The sequence below is a fragment of the Theropithecus gelada genome, chromosome X (genome assembly GCF_003255815.1).
Source record: "Theropithecus gelada isolate Dixy chromosome X, Tgel_1.0, whole genome shotgun sequence".
Lineage (NCBI taxonomy): Eukaryota > Metazoa > Chordata > Mammalia > Primates > Cercopithecidae > Theropithecus > Theropithecus gelada.
The window spans coordinates 9,185,902-9,207,045 of NC_037689.1; the positions used below are offsets into that span (position 1 = coordinate 9,185,902).

The window sequence follows — 21,144 nt, forward strand, 5'->3', positions numbered from 1 at the left end:
CATCAATTTGACAACTTAAAACAAATAGATAAATTCCTTCGAAAGCACACTGCCACAGCACACCCAGTAGGAAATACATCATTTGAATAGCCCCAGTTTTAAATAAATTCAATTATTAATTTTAAAATTTCCCAAAAGAAAAATATCCAGGCCCAGATGATTTCACTGGAGAATTAAACAAAATATTTAAAGAAAAATTAATAGCAATTCTACATATGTCTCTTCCATAAAATAGAAAACGGAACAATTCTCAACTTCTTATATGAGAACACTTTTATAGTGTTGCCAAAAACATCCAAAGATAATACAAAACAGGAAAACTCCATGGCCAATATCCCTCGTGAACATAGAAACAAAATTCTTAGCAAGATATTAGCAAACAAATTTGAGCAACATATTAAAAGTATTATTTAACATATACCATGACCAAGTGGGATTTATCCCAGGGATGCAAGGCTAGTTTGAAAAATCAATCCATGTAATCCAACATAGACATTGTCTTGTACACTGAGAACTACAAAACATCATTAAGAGAGAGACCCCTAAATAAATGGAAAGATGTCCCATGTTCATTGATCAGCTTACTCAATATTAAGATGACAATACTGCCCAGATTGATCTACAGATTCAAGACAATCCCTATCAAAATCTGTGTGGAACAGAGATAACATATTAGACCTAAGAATATTGTCATTTGAAAATCCTGCTTACAAAGGTTGGCCCTTGGCTAGCATCTGGGAACTTGGATTTGAAGAGGCATTTACTAATATATATGAACCTGTGCTACCCTTAGCAGGGTAAGTGAAAATGGGTAAAACACAGTAATTCTCCTCAAGAAGTCCTGTTTTTGGAAAGATAAAGCTCACAATGAAACAAATACACCACAAGGCAGAATGTGATATGTGAATTATAAACTCACTAGGTGAATGTAAAACTGTTGAGAATTTCAGAAGACACGTATGATTGAGTCCACTCTTATTATCAACACCATCACTATTGTCATAATCATCTCAACATCACCAAAAGTTACTGAGTGTGTAAACACATGAGCCACTGCTAGGTTGTACAAAGAGACAGTTACTGCCTTCCTTGAACCTATACACATCTTCATGATGGAAATATTAAGGAAATGTATCAATAAATACGACATACACAAAAATGCAGTTTTTAGGATGGGGAGTGCTTCTGTCAAGAGAAATCACCAATTTCCCTTTTAATTGGAGGGATGCCTTCTCAAGACGCCTTTTGTACAGGGTGTTCTTCTACTGCATGGGAAAACGTTTTCCAACAGCTGCGACCTCCTAGTGGCCACATGAAGTCATTACCCCGATTCATCATCCTGACTTGAGAGCAAGAGGCACAGCAGGCTGGAGGGCAGTTGGTGAGATCACGGCTCACTGTAGCATCAACCTCCCATGCTGAAGCGATCCTCCCACCTCAGCCTTCTAAGTAACCGGTACTACAGGCACGTGCCACAACACCAAGCTACTTTTTTGTTTGTTTGTTTGGTAGAGACTGAGGTTTTGCTATGTTGCCCAGGCTGGTTTCAAACTCAAACTCCTGTCCTCAAGCAATCCTCCTGCCTCAGCCTCCCAAAGTGCTGGGATTACAAGTGTGAGCCACCGCACCCGGCTGTAATGTTTAAAACATGCATTCACTGATATACTACGCGCAGGGCAGGATAAAGATTTTTTCACCAACTAATACTATAGTTAAGGTTTTTGTGTTTTGTTTTGTTTTGTTTTTTCTTTTGAGACACAGTCTTACTCTTTCACCCAGGCTGGAGTGCAGTGGTGCGATCTAGGCTCACTGTAGCCTTCGCCTCTGGGTTTCAAGTGATTCTCATGCTTCAGCCTCCAGAGTAGCTGGGATTACAGGTGCCTGCCACCACGCCCGGCTAATTTTTGTATTTTTAGTAGGGACGAGATATTGCCATGTTGGCCAGGCTTGTCTTGAATTCCTGAGCTCAAAACAATCCACCTGCCTTGGCCTCCCAAAGCTAGGATTACAGGTGTGAGCCACCATGTCAGGCCTCAAGTACTCTTTAAAAGGTTATTTTGTCAGATGTTCCAGACAAGTTCGTTGGTTTGACAGGGAGGAAAAAAATCTGATTAAAGGCTACATTCCCTCAGTCAGTTTTCCACCCACATCTCCAGCTTGATACCTTATATTTCTATATTTATAATATATAATCAATATGTAAGGCAAAAAGCTCTTGTCACAGGTAACAAAACAAAATCTTCATCATTCCCTGCAGATAGTATATCAGTGAATGAATGTTTTAAATATTACAGCCAGAATTTAAACACAAGCAGTCTGATTCCAGAAAACAAACATGACCAGTACCCCGTATCTGTCTCCTTGATAGATAACTGAAAAAATATCTGTTCGCTAAGTAAATGAGTATCTTCTTGTAAAGGTCATCATTGTAGACAGTATCCCACTGGGATGCACATAAGGGAAACGTAGCATTAACACAAGTCACCCTAAGTTTTTAGTCATGAGAGGAAAAGGTCTATCCACCAAAACAACAGCAACACAAAAATCACAAAACAAGCAATTTCATTCTATTTTTTCTAGCTTTTCACATCAACAACAACAAAAAAACTTATTCAGTAAACGTGATTTTTCCAAAATTTTTTAAACGTATTTTTCCCTTAGCTGGCATACCTCCAGTTGACTTAAACTTTTCTTTGGGTACCATTCTGAGAAGATACTGAGGAAAGAGAAGACAGCCCTTCGACTCCACAATTTGTCAATATTTCCCTCCTCCCAGGTATATAACATTCTCATAAAGTCTCCTTTCTTCTCCTCCCTATACCTCTGCATTAAAGCCTAAGAGAAAAGATCTGTTATTATCTACCTTACTTTTACATGAAAATAGATTACTGATGGATCCGAGATTTGAATGTAAAAATGAAACCATGAAAATACAGACAAGCTATAAAAGAATATTTCCATAATCTTGCAAAAGGAAGAAAAACTTTCAAAACAGGATGAGAAATTTTTCAGTAGCTAAAAATTTTTAAATTTCTGTTTGGCAAAAATCAATACTCTAAGCACCCACCTCACTACTAGAAAAAGAAGAGAAAGGTAAATCCAATGCAAGCATAAGGTAGGAAATAATAACAACAAAAGCAGAAATCAATGAAATTAAAAACAGAAAAACCAAGAGTAAAAATCAATGAAACAAAGTCTGGTTCTCTGAAAAGATCAAAAAGCTAACAAACCTCTAGCAAGACTGACAAAGAAAAGGAAGACACAAATTAGCAACATCAGAAATGACACAGATGAATAAATTTTAGAGATCTGCTGTACAACACAGTGCCTATAGTTAACAATATAGTATTGGGCCAGGCTCAGTGGCTCATGCCTGTAATGCCAACATGCTGGGAGACCAAGGCGGGTGGATCACTTGAGGTCAGGAGTTTAAGACCAGCCCGGCCAACATGGTGAAACCCCATCTCTACTAAAAATACAAAAATTAGCCAGGCGTAGTGGCGGGCACCTGTAATCCCAGCTACTCAGGAGGCTGAGGCAGGAGAATCTCTTCACCCAGGAGGCAGAGGTTTTGCTGTGCTGCCCAGGCTGGTCTCAAACTCAGACTCCTGCCCTCAAGTAATACTCCCGACTCAGCCTCTCAAAGTACTGGAATTACAAGAGTGAGCCACCGTGCCCAGCTGTCACCAAGTAATACTATATTTAATTTTTTTTTTTCTTTTGAGACAGTCTTGCTCTGTCGTCCTGACTGGAGTGCAGTGCCATGATCTCGGCTCACTACAACCTCCCCCTCCCAGGCTTAAGTGATCTTCCCACCTCAGCCTCCCGAGTAACTGGGACTACAGGCGTGCACCACAACACACTGCTAATTCTATTTTATTTCATTTATTTTTTGGTAGACACGGAAGTTTTGCTATGTTGCCCAGGCTTGTCTCAAACTCAAAGTCCTGCCCTCAAGCTATCTTCCCGCCTCAGCCTCCGAAGGTGCTGTGGTTACAGGAGTGAGCCGCTGCACCCAGCTGTCACCAAGTAATAGTATACTTAATATTTTTATTTTTTATTTACTTTTTTTTTTTTTTTTTTTTTTTTTTTGAGATGGAGTCTCGCTCTGTCACCAAGCTGGAGTGCAGTGGCGCGATCTCGGCTTACTGCAACCTCTGCCTCCCCGACTCAAGTGATTCTCCTGCCTCGGCCTCCCAAGTAGCTACAGACACGTGCCACTATGCCCAGCTAATTTTTGTATTTTTAGTAGAAACGGGGTTTCACCATGTTGGCCAGGATGGTCTCGATCTTTTTTCCCTGTGATTCACCTGCCTCAGCCTCCCAAAGTACTGGGACTACAGGAGTGAGCCACCTCGCCCGGCTATTTATTTATTTTTTTTCTTTTGAGACAAGAGTCTCATTCTGTCGCCCAGGCTGGAGTGCAGAGGCATGATCTCGGTTCACTGCAACCTCTGCCTCCTGGACTCAAGTGATTCTCCTGCCTCAGCCTCCCAAGTAGCTACAGACGCATGCCACCATGCCCAGTTAATTTTTGTATTTTTAATAGAGACGGGTTTCACCACGTTGGCCAGGATGGTCTCGATCTCTTAACCTCATGATCCGCCCGCCTCAGCCTCCCAAAGTGCTGGGACTACAGGCGTGAGCCACCGCGCCTGGCTATTTAATTTTTTTTTTTTTTCTTTTGAGACACGAGTCTCACTCTGTCGCACAGGCTGGAGTGCAGTGGCGCCATCTTAGCTCATTGCAACCTTCACTTCCCAGTTCAAGCCATCCTCCTGCTGCAGCCACGGCGCCCAGCTATAATGTTTAAAACATTCATTCACTGATATACTATCTGCAGGGCAGGATAAAGATTTTGTCACCAAGTAATAGCATATATATTTTTTTTCTTTTGAGACAGAGTCTTGCTCTGTCACCCAGGCTGGAGTGCAGTGGCGCCATCTTGGCTCACTGCAACCTTCACCTCCCAGTTCAAGCCATCCTCCTGCCGCAGCCACTGCGCCCAACTGTAATGTTTAAAACATTCATTCACTGATATACTATCTGCAGGGCAGGATAAAGATTTTGTCACCAAGTAATAGTATATTTAAGTTTTTTTTTTTTCTTTTGAGACAGTCTTGCTCTGTCACCCAGGCTGGAGTACAGTGTCGCCATCTTGGCTCACTGCAACCCCCGCCTCCCAGTTTCAAGCGATTCTTCCACCTCAGCCTCCCGAGTAGCTGGGACTAAAGGCGCGTGCCACCACGCCCAGCTAATTTTTGTCTTTTTAGTAGAAACGGGGTTTCGCCATAGTGACCAAGCTGGTCTCGAATTCCTGAGTTCAGGTGATCCGCCCGCCCCGGCCTCCCAAAGTGCTGAGATTACAGGCGCGAGCCACCACGGTCGGCCTGAAGTACTTTTTAAAGGTTATTTTGTCAGATGTTCCAGACAAGTTTATTGGTTTGACAGGGAGGAAATAAACTACTTAAAGGCTAGTTCCCTCAGCCAGTTTTCCTCCCACATCTCTAGCCTGACACAGGATATATTTCTATATTTATAATACATAATCAATATACAAGGCAAAAAGCTGTCGTCACGACTGACAATACACGCTGTACCTTTAACACGCCACAGATGGACTGGAACAAAAGCTTTTAGCAGAAAGTTCTCCACCAATCGGAAACTGAAAGAAAACAATACAAAAATAAGCCAATCAAAATGTAGATGAGGGACGGAGGGAGAGGGGACCAACCGCCTCAGCCCAACTGCCTCAGAATAACGGAAAAGCTTCCACAGAAACGCACATCAGCATAACCGGTACGAGAGGCGGCCGGACTGACCCCACCATTCTCACCAGCAGGGGGAGATCACGAATCAGCGCTTTTTTTTTTTTTTTTTTTTAAAGTCTGACTTGAAACCACCAGATGGGGCCAGAAGATCAGAGTAGGTACCTTTCTACTTTTCTTTTTCTCAGGGAATTTCTCTTCTATCTCCAGACCCTGAATGAAATAAAAGGCATATTAATCATCACACACACAGACACACGCCCCCCAACCCCCAAGACGATGGAAGTGGCCAGTGCGCCCAAGCACCCTACCAGTCACGTGGCCTCTGCGCGCGAGCTAGTCTTTTATAATTAAAGTGGTAGGCATTTCATAAGGCTGTGCGTTAATTAAATGAGATAATGCATGTAATACACAGTACCAGGTAAATTCTCAGCCCCGACTCCAAACCCGCAGAATGAGAAACTGAAGCCTCCAGGTGATTCTGATGCACACCAAAGTGTGACAATTATTGCTCTGGGAAAGAAGCCTGCCCACTCAGATAGCTAACCAAATTTTTTGGTCATTTTTACAGCTCTCATGACGCTGTGATTTCCGAATTATGTTTCCTGCCCTAAAAATTCCAGAACCTTGTGTCTTGAGCCCACCTGTGTGCCCAGTATTGTGGTGGATGCAATGGAAAAGAGATAGATAACCTTCTAGGCTTGTAATGTAAGTAATCTAGGAATAGGAAAAGGTAATTAACTCCACAAGGTCAGATTTAGTAAATGTCAGATGAATTATCCTGACAATAAGCAAATGTTCTAGGAAATCAGGGGAAGGAAATTTCATAATTATAAAGGGGAAAAGCCTGACCAGAAATAGCCACTGCCAAGCCAAGCCCACGCCTCAAAATTAGCCATAAGTCATTTTCTACCACAAGGTTATGGAACAGAACTTTAGCTGCCTAATTAAGCCCCTGCCTATAAAAGAACCCCTAACATACCTAAGATTCCACTTATCTTTAGCAGTTGCCCCCTGAAATTTTTTTATGATGTTTATAGCCTTTAAAAGTCCTTTATTTTCCCCCTCCACTCCTCCAATCACTCATAGGAAAGAACAAATATGTACAATGCAGACAAAACACAAATACTTGACAGAAGTAATTATACAGTACCATTGCCAAGATGTTCAAAATGACTAATTTTTCACTTTGGTTGCATGAAGCTGCTCTGAATGTCAGTGTGCACTCTCATGGCAGGAAAACAAATCAGGAGAAAAAGAAGTGGTGTTCCCAATTATATTGGTCCACAGTAAATGATGTCTGATAATCATTGGCATCACTGCCCATTTTCTAAATGATCATTGTGTCATCACATAAAAGGTAGGGTAAATCTGAGACTGGAAGATACCCAGCAAGACTACCAGACAGTGATTTCATGAAGGCTGATGGTTCACTTCATTCAATTTCCTTTTGCCATTATTCATGGTAATGTTATAAACACAGGTCCCATTTTTATTATCTTCATAGTTTTTTCTAGCCAAATGCAAACTGAGAGTGTATTTAAAGTGTTGATTTGCACAATTATTCACAAGTTTGTGTGAAAGAGAAGATGTTTGGGTAGAATAAACAAGGTTACAAAATAGATGATGGTGCTTAGAAAAAAAAATGATGACCAAGGCTTTTGTGTTTAATATCTCTATATTTGGCTCTTAAAGGCAAACCTAAGTGCAGACTATTCACATGTATTCACACACTAATACAATATATTCCTTACTTTGACTGTTTGAACATCCCTTATCCCTCACCTGCCCTCCACCCCCTCTACTCAGTACAGACCAATTTGAGAGCCTCATGAAGAGAAAGAAAAGGCAGTAAATGTACTGTGACCTATGACTGAGCCAGGTCTGCCTTGATTCTTCCCTTACATTTTGCTCATTGGTTTCACATCCAAATGCTGCTCTTACCTGCTCCTGGTTAGCCTCCAGGATGACAGGATTCAGGTGCTCTGGGAGAGTGCTCTAATCATCCATAGTAGTTCTCTCTTTGTCATTTGGGGATTACTAAGACATTTTCTAGGCATGAATCATGGTTGTTCCTTTCTGGGCTGCGAGACACAGAATTTTTGTTTTTGTTTTGTTTTGTTTTTAATCTCTTAGAGATATGATTTCTTGTGTTTGGAGAATATGTAAACATTTTCTTCCTTTGCTTCATATTCCACAGGGATGAGCCAGACACAGGAGCTCCAACTTTGTCTTTAATCATTGAAAGTTGCCCCTTGACAAAAGGATGGTATAGGAAAAAGCAATAAAGACCCTCTTCATGACCAAACTTTAGTCAGGCTTCTCTGAGCCCATTTCTCAACTAGGCCTCAACTTTGGCCTGTAAGAACTGCAACTTTCAGCACAATTTCATCCACCTGCCCCCAACACATACACACACTAAGAGACTTGAACAAACACTAGCATAGTTTCTATCAGCTCAAGGCCATTTCCCTAGGATGACAACCTCAGCCCCTTTAAAATGCCTTCCTGAGACTATTCAATGCTGCCAAAAGGCCATTTCCCTAGGATGACAATCCTAGCCCCCCTTAAAATGCCTTCCTGAGACAGTTCATTGCTGCCAAAAGAATTTACTGTTTGTTCAGACCAAAACCTGACTACAGCCCCGACTCCCTTTCCTTACAGCGTGTACTTTAGAAAACTTGCAATTGTAAATTCTTTCTCTCTTCTTTTAAGATGTATCTTCTACAACCCAGGACTGTCTTTCTCAACAACCTGGAAGCCATCCCTTTGTAATGTAATGATCAAGAAAAACAAGGTCCATGTCTCCCTGTCTCTATGGGAAGGCAGGAGCTTAGCTTTCTTTTCTCTTCTTTTCTTTTTTTGATTTTACTTTGTTTATTTCATTTCTTTTTTTATAGTTCTTAATTATGTTTTTCTTTATAAACCTGACATTGTGAACGTAGAGAACCTAACTTTAATAAGCACCCATTAGCAAACACAGATGCCCCAATACATTGACCAAGCTCACCCCCACTCAATGTCCTTTGGTACTTTTCCTTAGCACACCCTGCCTTTTGTTTCAGTGGAGTTGACATCTGTTCATCAGAAGTCTCTCTCCTCTACCGCAGTGGCCTGAATAAAATCTGTCTTGCCACCTCTAACAAATTCCAGGCTCTGTTTCTCTTTGACACCATGAGCTAACAGGATCAAAATCATATAGCAGAGTTAGAAGATGCAATCTCAGGGGCAACAGGAAAAATAATAAATGGAGGTAGAACCAAGAATATGGAACTCTTTTAGGGGATCATCTCAACTGATTGTTAATTCAGATACATTTATTTACATGCGTGCAGTATTAAAGTGGAGATGTAGAGGAAAGACAAGGAAAGATGAGACTTGGGCACAGTGAGAGCCATTTGGTTGTGGGATAGTATTTCCAAACTGGGGCTAAACTCAGTAAGATGAGATGAAGGCATCTCAAAGTGTGATGGATAAACCTCTAACACATACTGTAGCCAACAAACCAGCACTGACCAGATTGAAAAGATTAAGTGGAACTTAAGTCTTTTCATGGCCTAAGGAGTCTGTAAAAGAGACCCTGTCTCAACTAGATCAGCCTTTCTCTGGACAACTTATTTCTCATAGGGAAGGTCAGAGCCTGCTAGACCACTTAGAGCACACAGAATCCTTAGAGCCCTCCAACTTTGTGCTGTCACTGTTCTCTATAGAAACAGTGATGTCATGAAGAAGTAACTCTGGTACCAGCTGGCAGTCAAGGCTGTAGGAGGGCATGGAGAGTTGAAGAAAAGAGCAATATCTTGAGGCAGACTGGAAGAGTCATCACAGCATCCAAATCGACAAGAAAACATCATTCCAGGGTCCTACATGATGGCCTACTCTGATACTACAACGGTAGGGACATCTAACTTCTTTTTGACTAGCTAGGGGGGCATCTTAATGGTGACGTGAAACTACAGAAGCTGCTAAGGCAGCCTCCAAGTTTCTATTTTCATACTTTTATGTGGGATACCCAGAAAAGATTTTGATTAACATTTCTCTGTTTCTTTGTAAATCTAAAGATCTCTTGCAACATAACTCTGATTCTCTAGTAGGGATATGATTAGATTGTTCCGGAGGTCTAGCAGGAAATGAGAAGAGAAGGGCTATCTTGATGGACTGTGAGCCGGAGAAAATGTGAGAAAAATGGTGTGTACCCTCATAGAGATACCAGAAAAAGTTTGTCCCACAGCAGGCAGCCTGATGTGCTTTTGATGGGAATAGTTTACTGAGTTTGCCAACATGCCCACCTTTGCTTAGGTTGTGACAGTTTCAGGCATTGTGACCCAACAAACTCTGTTGCCACACCCCAGGGTCAGAGGCAGCAGGGGAAAGCCTGGCCCCTCAGTCTGGTCCAACAGCTGGCAGGGGTGGCAGCCAACTGCAGGTGCCCAAGAACTTGGCACTTCTCAGTTCCATCTAAAGGGGCACATCTCCCTTCTGGGTGTCACGTTTTCAGCCAAACGTCTAAAAGAACTTCATCATCAAGGTAATGAGTTCATAAATTTTGTTTTTCACAGTTCTGTTGGACTTGGACGTACGCCGTTTCTGAATCACATGAGGGACTCTGCCTCCACCTCTTTTTTTACTAGGCTAGTGTTCTCTATCTAGCTCTTGGAAAAAAAGAAACTCCCTCTTCAGAGTGTGTAGGAGTCTTTTCCTGTAACTTTTTCAAGGTTTCACAGAGATTCCTGAAGGAAGAGTTCAAAAAGATCTTGGTTGCGGGCAGGGATGGTAAAGAGCAGGAATGTAGTATTATCATGTGAAAGGATAGCCATTAGAGAATAGCTATTATTAACATGCTGTGGGGGAATAGAGAAGAGGTGGAAGGAAAGAAGGAGGAAGGCAGAAAGAGAAGGGGAGGGAGGGGGAGGGAACGGGGAGAAAGGGGAAGGAGAGAAAGAGGGGATGGGAAGGGGAGGGAGGGAGAGGAGTGGGGAGAGAGGGGAGGGGAGGGGCAGAAGGGAGAGTGGGAGTGGGGAGGGTGGGAAGGGGAATTCAACAGCCCTCTAATACTTGGCAAAAAGGATTTCTCTGGTTAAAATTTGAAAAGAAATCAAATTCAAGCCCCAGATACCAAAACAAGTCTACTGAGCTCTTAACTGTGTGTTCTGAGTATAAATCTCAGGTCTTACGTAGCAAAAATCAGTCACTGGCTTCTGTCATTTCCTTTTTACTTTTAGTTCCAGACTGGGTTGGGAGATGGTGGCCGGGGTGGGGTGATGGTGGAAGGAAGTTGGCAGAGATTATTTTTTCTTTCTAAAATAAATTAAACTTGATCCTATTGGATCAGGGTCTGGTCTTCTCTCAGATTTCTGTCTCTTGGTGTTATATTTATGGTTATTAGACTGGGTTTTCTCACCATTCAGAATCTTGTTCTATATATTGAAATTATATATGTTGTTTTAATAAAAGGGCTATTTATTTACTGCTATTGACTTTAGTCTTTTCCAATGGCTTTGAGTGATGTGTTATAGCTGTTTATCTAATTTCACTTTCTTTAGTGTAATGGGAAAGACTGGTTGAACTGGAGTTAGCTAGAATTAAGTTAGAGGGGGTAACGTGAGCTGGAGTTTTTTGAAGGTACTTGAGGGGGTAAAGAAATGTGGAGATCAGAGAGATTTAGTTAGTAGAGTTGGGTAGAAGTAAATCACTAAATGTAATCCCCAAAGTCACTAGATTTCCTTTTAAATTTGATTCCCAGGTCATCATACTCTCGTGATTCCAAATACTTGGTGTGGGGAGTCTAAATTAAAGGAGACTATGGATTTTGCTAAAAGATAATGATCCTGAGCATCAAGTTCAAACATCTTAATGTGTCCCCCACTGCTCGCCCCACCAGTCCCTAACCTAAACCTATATATGAAACACAAAAATGGATTTCAGAACCCCTCCAGAGATTTCTTATCCAAACTGATCCGGTTTCCAAAAACCATATATAAGCATTTCAGCTTTCTTTTCTTTCTCTTTCCAGATGTCTGATGATATTGACTGGTTACGCAGCCACAGGGGTGTGTGCAAGGTAGATCTCTACAACCCAGCAGGACAACAAGATCAGGACCGGAAAGTGGTAAGATAAAAAATGACTCATGCCGAGGAGTAGGAAAAATTGGCATATGGGTATACATATCTCTGGGACCCAAGATAAACTAATGGACGATGATACCATGACTTCTCCAAGCAACCAAGCTCAACAAGGTCTGTCAGGGGCCAGCGTGCTCATACATCACACAGAGATAAAAATCAAGGGAGGGGCAGGGTGTGGTGTGATGTAAAGGACCTAGGGAGGGGAGGCTGGGGAGGAGCCTGAGGGGAGGGAGGAGTGGTGGTTGCCTAGCAACCAGCCCCTATTAGTTAAGACCTCTTAAGTCATAATAATATTGCCTAGCTAACAATGTTACCCTAGGACCCCTCAGGAGGGCAAAATGCTTCATGGTCTATTTCCCAAACTTCGAGTAATTTCATAGGGCTTCACAGTCTTCAATCATGTTCAAATGCCACACATATTATTATTTAATTAATTTGTATTTTTACAATGTTTTAAAAATTGACTTACATTTTAAAAATTGCAATCATGCTAAGAAATATTATCTATAATATCCCAGGTTTGATGTTCTAGTATATATTCTCCCTAATGCACAATAAAATTTGCGTATTAAATGCAGAAATGTTTATCCATATACTACTTAAAATATTCTATATTAATGATAATAAAATAAATTTTGAGAAACACTAGTGTAATAGCAAGTGCCTTAAACTGGAAGCCAGGAAAATTGAGTTCTAATATAAGCTCCACATTTAAGTTTGTCAGTTGGGCAAGCCATTTCTCTTCTCAGTTTTCTCAATTAATACATGTGGATATTGTACCTTGGGCCTCGCTCTGACAGGAGGTTGGTATTCTCCTTTAAGAAATGTACTAATGCTAAGATTCTGTCTGCCTAACAATAATCACAGTATTAACATTTATTGGGTACTTACTATGTGCCAGGAAATCTGCTTTTACATGCTTTCCATATAGTGTCTCAGTTAATCCTCACAAGAACCCTCTGAGGTAGGTGCTATTATCATCTCCAAGAAAGAAATTATGCCCCTTTCTCTAGAGTTTTTCTAAATTCACCCTTCTAATTTGATGCAGATATGTTTTGTCGATGTGTCCACCCTGAATGTAGAAGATAAAGATTACAAGGTGCGTATTCTCTGCTCAGAGTCGGAATCGGTCAGAAGCTGCTGAGAAGGGTTATCAGTGAAATATGAAAAATGGAAAATGTTGGGGGAGAGAGGGGAAAGGTGGAGGGGACTCAGGGGGAAAGCCAGCATTCTCATGAGCCCATGATCCCTGGTTCTGAATTTACTGTCACTCTTGATATCAAGTCTCATTTTAGAAGCCACTTAAGTTGCTGGTAGGGCTGATAAAGATAAAACATGGAAGACAGCATGTCAGAAAAGTTGTTTTTTATTTTTTATTAAAAAAAAACCCATCCAAAGGGTGATGAATATGGTTCTTGAGATTGATGGCTTTGTGAGCATCTTCAGAGTGGGGAGTAGTAATTTGTGGAGGGAAAGTCATCTCATTCTTCAAAGACTAGATAGCCTCAGAAGCCTACCTCTCCTGCAGAAAGAAAAAAGATAAAGGAAGTCATAACATTCACAATTTGAAGTAATAGCCTAGGTGGGGCAGCTTGGAGAAATCTCCAAAAGCAACTGTCTAAGAATCTCACCATTTAATTCCATAGGATGCTGCTGGTTCCAGCTCAGAAGGCAACTTAAACCTGGGAAATCTGGAAGAAAAAGAGATTATCGTGATCAAGGATACTGAGAAGAAAGACCAGTCTAAGGTACACTTAGCCTCTGAGATTCCACCACTTCTATTCTCAGAGCTCAATGATGAGTCTGCAGACTCTGGATCAGACATGGTAAGACAACTACTGTCAAACAGGCTCATCAATTTGAATACTATGACATTCTAGAGAACACAGGCCTAAGTTCAAGACCACAGTAAGTTCAACACACAGGTACTTAATAATGGCACTAATCACAGAGGCTCAGAATGCCCTCTCCTGATTTCCAGCTACCCGTCCAATCAGAATCACGCAAGACTATTTGTAATGTTCTTTGCTGGTTGGTAATGGACCTGTGTGCCCCACATTGCCCAGCATCCAGCAAGGAAGAAAGAGGGGTATGGAGCAGAGACAATCCGTAACCAGCAACAATTTGAGTGCCTCGTCCTTACCCTGTTGTCTAAGAGATTACCTAGGCTGTTGAGTAGCTTAAAGTTAGAAGCAATTAGACTTGCATGCCACTGTGACATACAAACTCCTTTTGGTTTTGTTTAAGTATCCAAAATTACATCTGTTAGGGTTCTGGCTTTGGGAGGGCACTGGAGCATACAACAAGTCACCCTCTCATGCCTACAAGCCTGGAGTGGCTGGTAATGGGACAGGATATTTGACTTTAATGCACAGGAATCAAATGTTTCTTGTTCTGTGTCTCTAGGCTCATATTATAACCAAAACATTATTTCTGACCCCAGACTCCTTTGGAGTGAAAGGAGTGGCCCCTAAGGAAGGAAAAACAAGTTTACATTACAGTATCCAAAGAGTTTTCAGTTTATTTCGGTATAGCCAACTCAATTTTGGAGTCTTAAGAAAGGGATAAATTATACCTGGCATTGATTTTTGGAAAAGCAGCCCATGTTTCCTACATACAGTGCAGATCTGCTTGATTGTAACTTAAGCTCGTTTGCAAAAAGTTGACTTTATCATGACCTCACATTTCTAGAAATTCAGTGAAAAGAGAGGAGATGAAGCAATAGAAGGAGCAGAGGGCTTGGCAGTTAGTGTTGGGTGGAATATGTGTATATAGTACATATACACATATCTGGACATGGGCATACACAGTCACAGGCATAGATATACACATATAAATTTATATAAAATGATACACACATCAACATATACATTTATATACATTTACAAAAAAATTTATACAAGCAATGATAAATACATGCTTGGCTACATTTGATATTGACACACATAAGCATTGATGTAGCAAACTTAATCTGATCATAAATAATGACACACATATGCAAATATATACAAAGTCATACAGCATCAGATGCAGTGACATGCCCACACACAACCCACATAAACACCCATATTACACAATGCATGAACATACATTCACACACATTACATGCATAAGACTTGATCAAAACATAGTGACCATGCAGACTCAGTTATTGGTATACATGCTTATAAATATACATATCTATGCAAAGACATATATGGTCATACACAGTCATGCTGACATACACACAAACTTATACTAAGCAACACATATTTACTAATGCACTTGTTTGTATGCATTGATACATACACTGTTGACACAAATGTAATAACACACCTATTCACACACATACTGAAATACCAGGGTATGTACAACATTGACATACACATGGTCAAGCATTGACATATAAATATAGCATAAATTGATACCCAATTTATGAATATACATAGTCATTATACAATCACCTGTTTACACATACTCATATTTTAACATACATATACATTAATATATTAAAATTGTATCTTATATTAATGTGTGTGTTAATATATGAATTTATGCTTTAACATATATAAATGCATTTATAGCTGCATGATACATACTAGTGAATTTATATACACACATATATGCAGATTACTCAAATTGACTCATTTACATATTCAGAGACACACGGACATAGACACTCATATTTTGACATTCACACATGTACAAATATGCATACTAACATGCACATGTCAGCCTATACAATAGACATATACAATAGGTAATGATGTCAACACGTTGTTACACATGCTTAGACACAGTCACACATATGCACACACACACAGAGGTGCATTTTCACACACTAACAATACAGAATGGCACATTCTCACATCTATTGAGATGTTCACACATGTTAACTGCTATATTTCCATGCATATATACACACACAACAGACACACTGACACATTTTTGACCCACTGAGATACAACATATTCATATGAGTTGGCAGACATATATTGATAACACTTGTATATAGTTAAGTATACACATGTATATACTTTGAACTTTTGTTGCTACCACTTCTGCTTGAATGTGTACTAATGGATATAACTGGATGTTATGTTCCCATACAAACTCTAAAAGGTCAAATCCCTAATCTGATACATCTTCTAAATAAAATAAGGGAAATAAATAGCCTACCCAAACTCTTATGGATAGGTCTTCTTCTTTTTTTTAGACGGAGGGATCTGTGTGCCTTTTCAAACAAGCTCCCTCTGATCCTGTAAGTGTCCTCAACTGGCTTCTCAGTGATCTCCAGAAGTATGCCTTGGGTTTCCAACATGCATTGAGCCCCTCAACCTCTACCTGTAAACATAAAGTAGGAGACACAGAGGGCGAATATCACACAGCATCCTCTGAGAACTGCTACAGTGTCTATGCTGATCAAGTGAACATAGATTATTTGATGAACAGACCTCAAAACCTACGCCTAGAAATAGCAGCAGCTAAAAACACCAACAATAATCAAAGTCCTTCAGCTCCTCCAGCCAAACCTCCTAGCACTCAGAGAGTAGTCATTTCCCCTGATGGAGAATGTTCTATAGATGACCTTTCCTTCTATGTCAACCGACTATCTTCTCTGGTAATCCAGATGGCCCATAAGGAAATCAAGGAGAAGTTGGAAGGTAAAAGCAAATGCCTTCATCATTCAATCTATCCATCCCCTGGGAACAAAGAGAGAATCAGTCCCCGAACTGCTGTGAGCAAGATTGCTTCTGAAATGGCCCATGAAGCTGTGGAACTGACCGCTGCAGAAATGCGTGGCACTGAGGAGGAGTCCAGGGAAGGTGGCCAGAAAAGCTTTCTATATAGTGAATTATCCAACAAGAGCAAAAGTGGAGACAAACAGATGTCCCAGAGAGAGAGCAAAGAATTTGCAGATTCCATCAGCAAGGGGCTCATGGTTTATGCAAATCAGGTGGCATCTGACATGATGGTCTCTGTCATGAAGACCTTGAAAGTGCACAGCTCTGGGAAGCCAATTCCAGCGTGTGTGGTCCTGAAGAGGGTGTTGCTAAGGCACACCAAGGAGATTGTGTCCGATTTGATTGATTCCTGCATGAAGAACCTGCATAATATTACTGGGGTCCTGATGACTGACTCAGACTTTGTCTCAGCTGTCAAGAGAAATCTGTTCAACCAATGGAAACAAAATGCTGCAGACATCATGGAGGCCATGCTGAAGCGCTTGGTCAGTGCACTTATTGGTGAGGAGAAGGAGACTAAGTCTCAGAGTCTGTCATATGCATCTTTAAAAGCTGGGTCCCATGATCCCAAATGCAGGAACCAGAGTCTTGAATTCTCCACCATGAAAGCTGAAATGAAAGGGAGGGACAAAGGCAAAATGAAATCAGACCCATGCAAGACGCTGACTAGTGCTGAGAAAGTCGGTGAACACATTCTCAAGGAGGGCCTGACCATCTGGAACCAAAAGCAAGGAAACCCATGCAAGGTGGCTACCAAAGCATGCAGCAATAAAGATGAGAAAGGAGAAAAGATCAGTGCTTCCACAGATTCACTGGCCAAGGACCTGATTGTCTCTGCCCTTAAGCTGATCCAGTACCATCTGACCCAGCAGACTAAGGGCAAAGATACATGTGAAGAAGACTGTCCTGGTTCCACCATGGGCTATATGGCTCAGAGTACTCAATATGAAAAGTGTGGAGGTGGCCAAAGTGCCAAAGCACTTTCAGTGAAACACCTAGAATCTCACAGAGCCCCTGGACCATCCACCTGTCAAAAGGAGAACCAACCCCTGGACTCCCAGAAAATGGATATGTCAAACATCGTTCTAATGCTGATTCAGAAACTGCTTAATGAGAACCCCTTCAAATGTGAGGATCCATGCGAAGGTGAGAACAAGCATTCTGAGCCCAGGGCAAGCAAAGCAACTTACATGTCCAAGAGATCTGACAAAGGGGAAGAACAATGCCAGGACCATCAAGAACTTGACTTTATCAGTGGGATGAAGCAAGTGAACTGGCAATTTATAGATAAACTGGTAGAATCTGTGATGAAGCTCTGCCTTATCATGGCTAAGTATAGCAACGATGGGGCAGCCCTTGCTGAGTTGGAAGAACAAGCAGCCTCGGCAGATAAGCCCAATTTCAGGGGCACCAGATGCATTCACAGCGGTGCAATGCCACAGAACTATCAAGACTCTCTTGGACATGAAGTAATTGTCAATAATCAGTGCTCTACAAATAGCTTGCAGAAGCAGCTCCAGGCTGTCCTGCAGTGGATTGCAGCCTCCCAGTTTAACGTGCCCATGCTCTACTTCATGGGAGATAAGGATGGACAACTGGAAAAAGTAAGTAATGTATTAAGGCACAAAAAGAAAGTTGGAATGGGCAGAGGCAGGGAGGCAGCATTGTACTTTGAGCCCAAGATCATTCCAGTTTCAAGTCTATTCTTTACCGTGTGCTTCATGAATTACTTTCACCTCATAAAAAGACACAAAAATGGTGAACCACTAGCTAAGTGGGCACCTCAAGGCCTGTGCATTTCCACCAAGAGGAGGAGAGTGAGATTAACGCATTTCATCAGTGACCCTTTTGACAAACTATCTGGTAAAACATTAGGGAATGATTAAGTCTCATGTTTTCAGTTTTAAGATCCCCCAAAGTACTCTAGAGAGGAGGGAACAAAAAAGGAAAATGGAGTTCCTCCCTCCCTCTTGAGGCGTTGGAAGTATCATGGACTAATTTTGTGTTTGACCTACCAGAAACAGTTTGAAACTTGTCTCTTACTATTTTCCCTATGCTCCTCCCCCAAACTCATGGGTCCTGCAAGTGCCCTGAGAGTCCTGTCTCCTTAAATTTTATGCCCTAGTTGCCTCACTTGCCTGACCCTAGTCCTGGCCCTGCTCCTCAGATTCCACGGAGGCCAGCATTCATACATTCATACACATACACGTGCACATTCTCTCTGTCTCTGTCTCTCTCTCACACACACACACCCCTACCTGACAGCTGGGTTTCCTGCATTAGATGGATTCCAGAAACATCAAATACTTAACCAACTTATTTTCAGTCCAGGAGCCAAGGCCAGACAATCCTCTGTACTCCAAGTCTCACACTTTTTTAGGGAGGTGGGGGAATGGCAACCCCAAACCTTGACCTAGCAATCAGCACAGACTAACTGAAGGGTCCAGCATCTGGTGAAAAGTATTTAATGAACACAACTAATTTCAGAGTGTGTTTTTGAAGCTCAAAAAATAAAGTATCTTTGGCATTTTGATCTATGACATTAGAGAAAGTTCAAGGAAAAAGGAAAGATGTGTCAGCAGCCTCTAGTCATGGATCTATGACATGCTGTACCCTAATCCTAGAATCATGGGCGGGAAGGTGGTGGGTGTGGGTGAGGAGGTTAGGAGTTGAGGGGGTTGGCTGGTAGAAGGGTGTTAGTTCACTTTGTCCAGCAGGTCTTTCCTCTAAAAAGCATCACGCAGCTCACACTAGCTCTGTTTTCCCCACAGCTTCCTCAGGTTTCAGCTAAAGCAGCAGAGAAGGGGTACAGTGTAGGAGGTCTTCTTCAAGAGGTCATGAAGTTTGCCAAGGAACGGCAACTGGATGAAGCCGTGGGAAAGGTGGCCAGGAAACAGTTGCTGGACTGGCTGCTCGCTAACCTGTGAGCTGACAATTTCTTTGACTCGTCTTCATCTTAGCCCCCCTAGCAGCATTCCATCCCAGCCAGAGCACCACCACCATCAGGCCAGTCAACTGCACAATACACAACTGTGTTTCCCAATACACTTGAGCAGTTGCCTGTGAATGTAAGAGGTGTCAACAAACTGGGAAAGAAAATGAATAAAAAAAAAAATTAAAAAAATTGTGTCGTTTTTTTGGTCAGCTATTTCCAAGACAAGGGAAGGGAATTGGTCCATTTTCCAGGAATGGTGACACAGTGTTGGAGTTGTATTCAGATCTCACCCTGGATTATTTTCTGAGCACCAAAGACACAGGGATATAATCCATGTCAAGGTCCGTAAGTAATCTGGTTTGTCCAAATAATCTCAATTCACAGTCTATTTAGAGTTTTCCCACCTGTGGCCTTCCTATTTCTCCCTGAACTGCACATCTAACTTGATAATCCCCTTTCTAATCCCAAGGATACAGCTTTCTTGGTTTAGTTGAAGAAAGTGTATAACCATTACCCTGCCTCGCTACACACACATCCCTCAAAAGTGTTCACCGCACATAGCTAAATACTACCCAGAACTACAATGGGATCTGATCCTCTCCCGTGTGTGAATAAAGCTTCCTTATAAGGAATTTCCTTCAATTGATGAGATTTCCTTATCTTCTTCCAGTCTGAAAGAAAAATTTTCCAAGAACATAAACCTCTAAGATGGGTAAATTCCTTTGGGGCCCAATGTCCCAGTGTCTTCTCTGGGAATAACAGTAAGTTCCCAGATTTGTTCTATGTGTCCTATAAGTCAATCATAGTGCTAGCATTCACTGCAAATCAGATCAAGACAGTGGTTTCAACCCTGTGGACCTTGTTAGCTAGTTTGGTGTGTGCTCTCATGGCACATTTTGGCACCCTTGAAGCGTTGCGGCTTAGTAGAACCAAGCACAGGATGGGGTGTCCTTCTGGACTCAACAGTCAAAGCTTTACCTCTTACTAGTCACATGGCCTTAGGCAATCCTGCAGACTGAGCCTGTTCATCTGCAAAGTGTAGCTAAAAATTACCTTACGTTGTTTATAGGTTAAACTAGAGGAATGGATGTGATGGTGTTTTGCACAGGGTGGATTTTGTTGCAAATGTAGATATGTGAATGATACGTGACTTTTAATGCTAGTCCTAACACAGGAGTGCCCTCTTGATACATTTCAGAACTGAAAGCATATCCTCTGAGTATGGGACCCAGAGGGACACTTTTTGGGAGAAGTTAAGCACACAGACAAACTTTGCCAACTTCTCCACAATGCCTGACCCAGTCAGATAGAAGAAGTAAAGGCAGGCTTCTTCAAAGCAGGATGTTTAAAACTCTCCAGCCCGGCTGAAAGCTCATCGAATGTTTTTCAGTCTCACCCCACACCATTAAAATCTTTGGAGTTGAGCCATCACAGATCCTTCTCTTCGCCCTTGAAGAAAATCCTTAATAAACAAATCTCAAGGCCAGGGCTACATGTCTAATGACTCAGTCCTCCCTGAGCACAGCTGGGTCCCATAGCAGTTTACTTCCTTGATTAACTTGGCTCTTACCTTGCTCCTGATTTTTATTAT

At 41.5% G+C, this 21,144-nt stretch overlaps 2 protein-coding genes across 3 annotated transcripts in view; one reads left to right on the forward strand and one right to left on the reverse strand.

Moving 5' to 3' along the window:
* The window catches only part of CCNB3 (cyclin B3), an 82,149-nt gene extending 76,384 nt beyond the window's left edge, over positions 1-5,765 (reverse strand). The window contains exon 1 of the mRNA XM_025372803.1: positions 5,601-5,765. The gene's annotated coding sequence lies outside the window, so the exon portion shown is untranslated. The remainder of the gene's footprint in view (positions 1-5,600) is intronic.
* Positions 5,766-9,485: 3,720 nt separating this feature from the next.
* AKAP4 (A-kinase anchoring protein 4) lies at positions 9,486-19,718 on the forward strand. Of its 2 annotated transcripts, none has more exons than XM_025372662.1 (6): positions 9,486-9,662; positions 11,782-11,877; positions 12,943-12,993; positions 13,541-13,642; positions 16,090-18,222; positions 19,390-19,718. In XM_025372662.1, exons 1-6 carry the CDS (start codon positions 9,636-9,638, stop codon positions 19,543-19,545), a joined length of 2,565 nt encoding a protein of 854 aa, XP_025228447.1. In that variant the 5' UTR covers positions 9,486-9,635; the 3' UTR covers positions 19,546-19,718. The 2 variants fall into 2 exon arrangements, with proteins under 2 accessions (XP_025228447.1, XP_025228448.1); XM_025372663.1 differs by lacking the exon at positions 9,486-9,662 and adding an exon at positions 10,154-10,296.
* Positions 19,719-21,144: the final 1,426 nt, after the last annotated feature.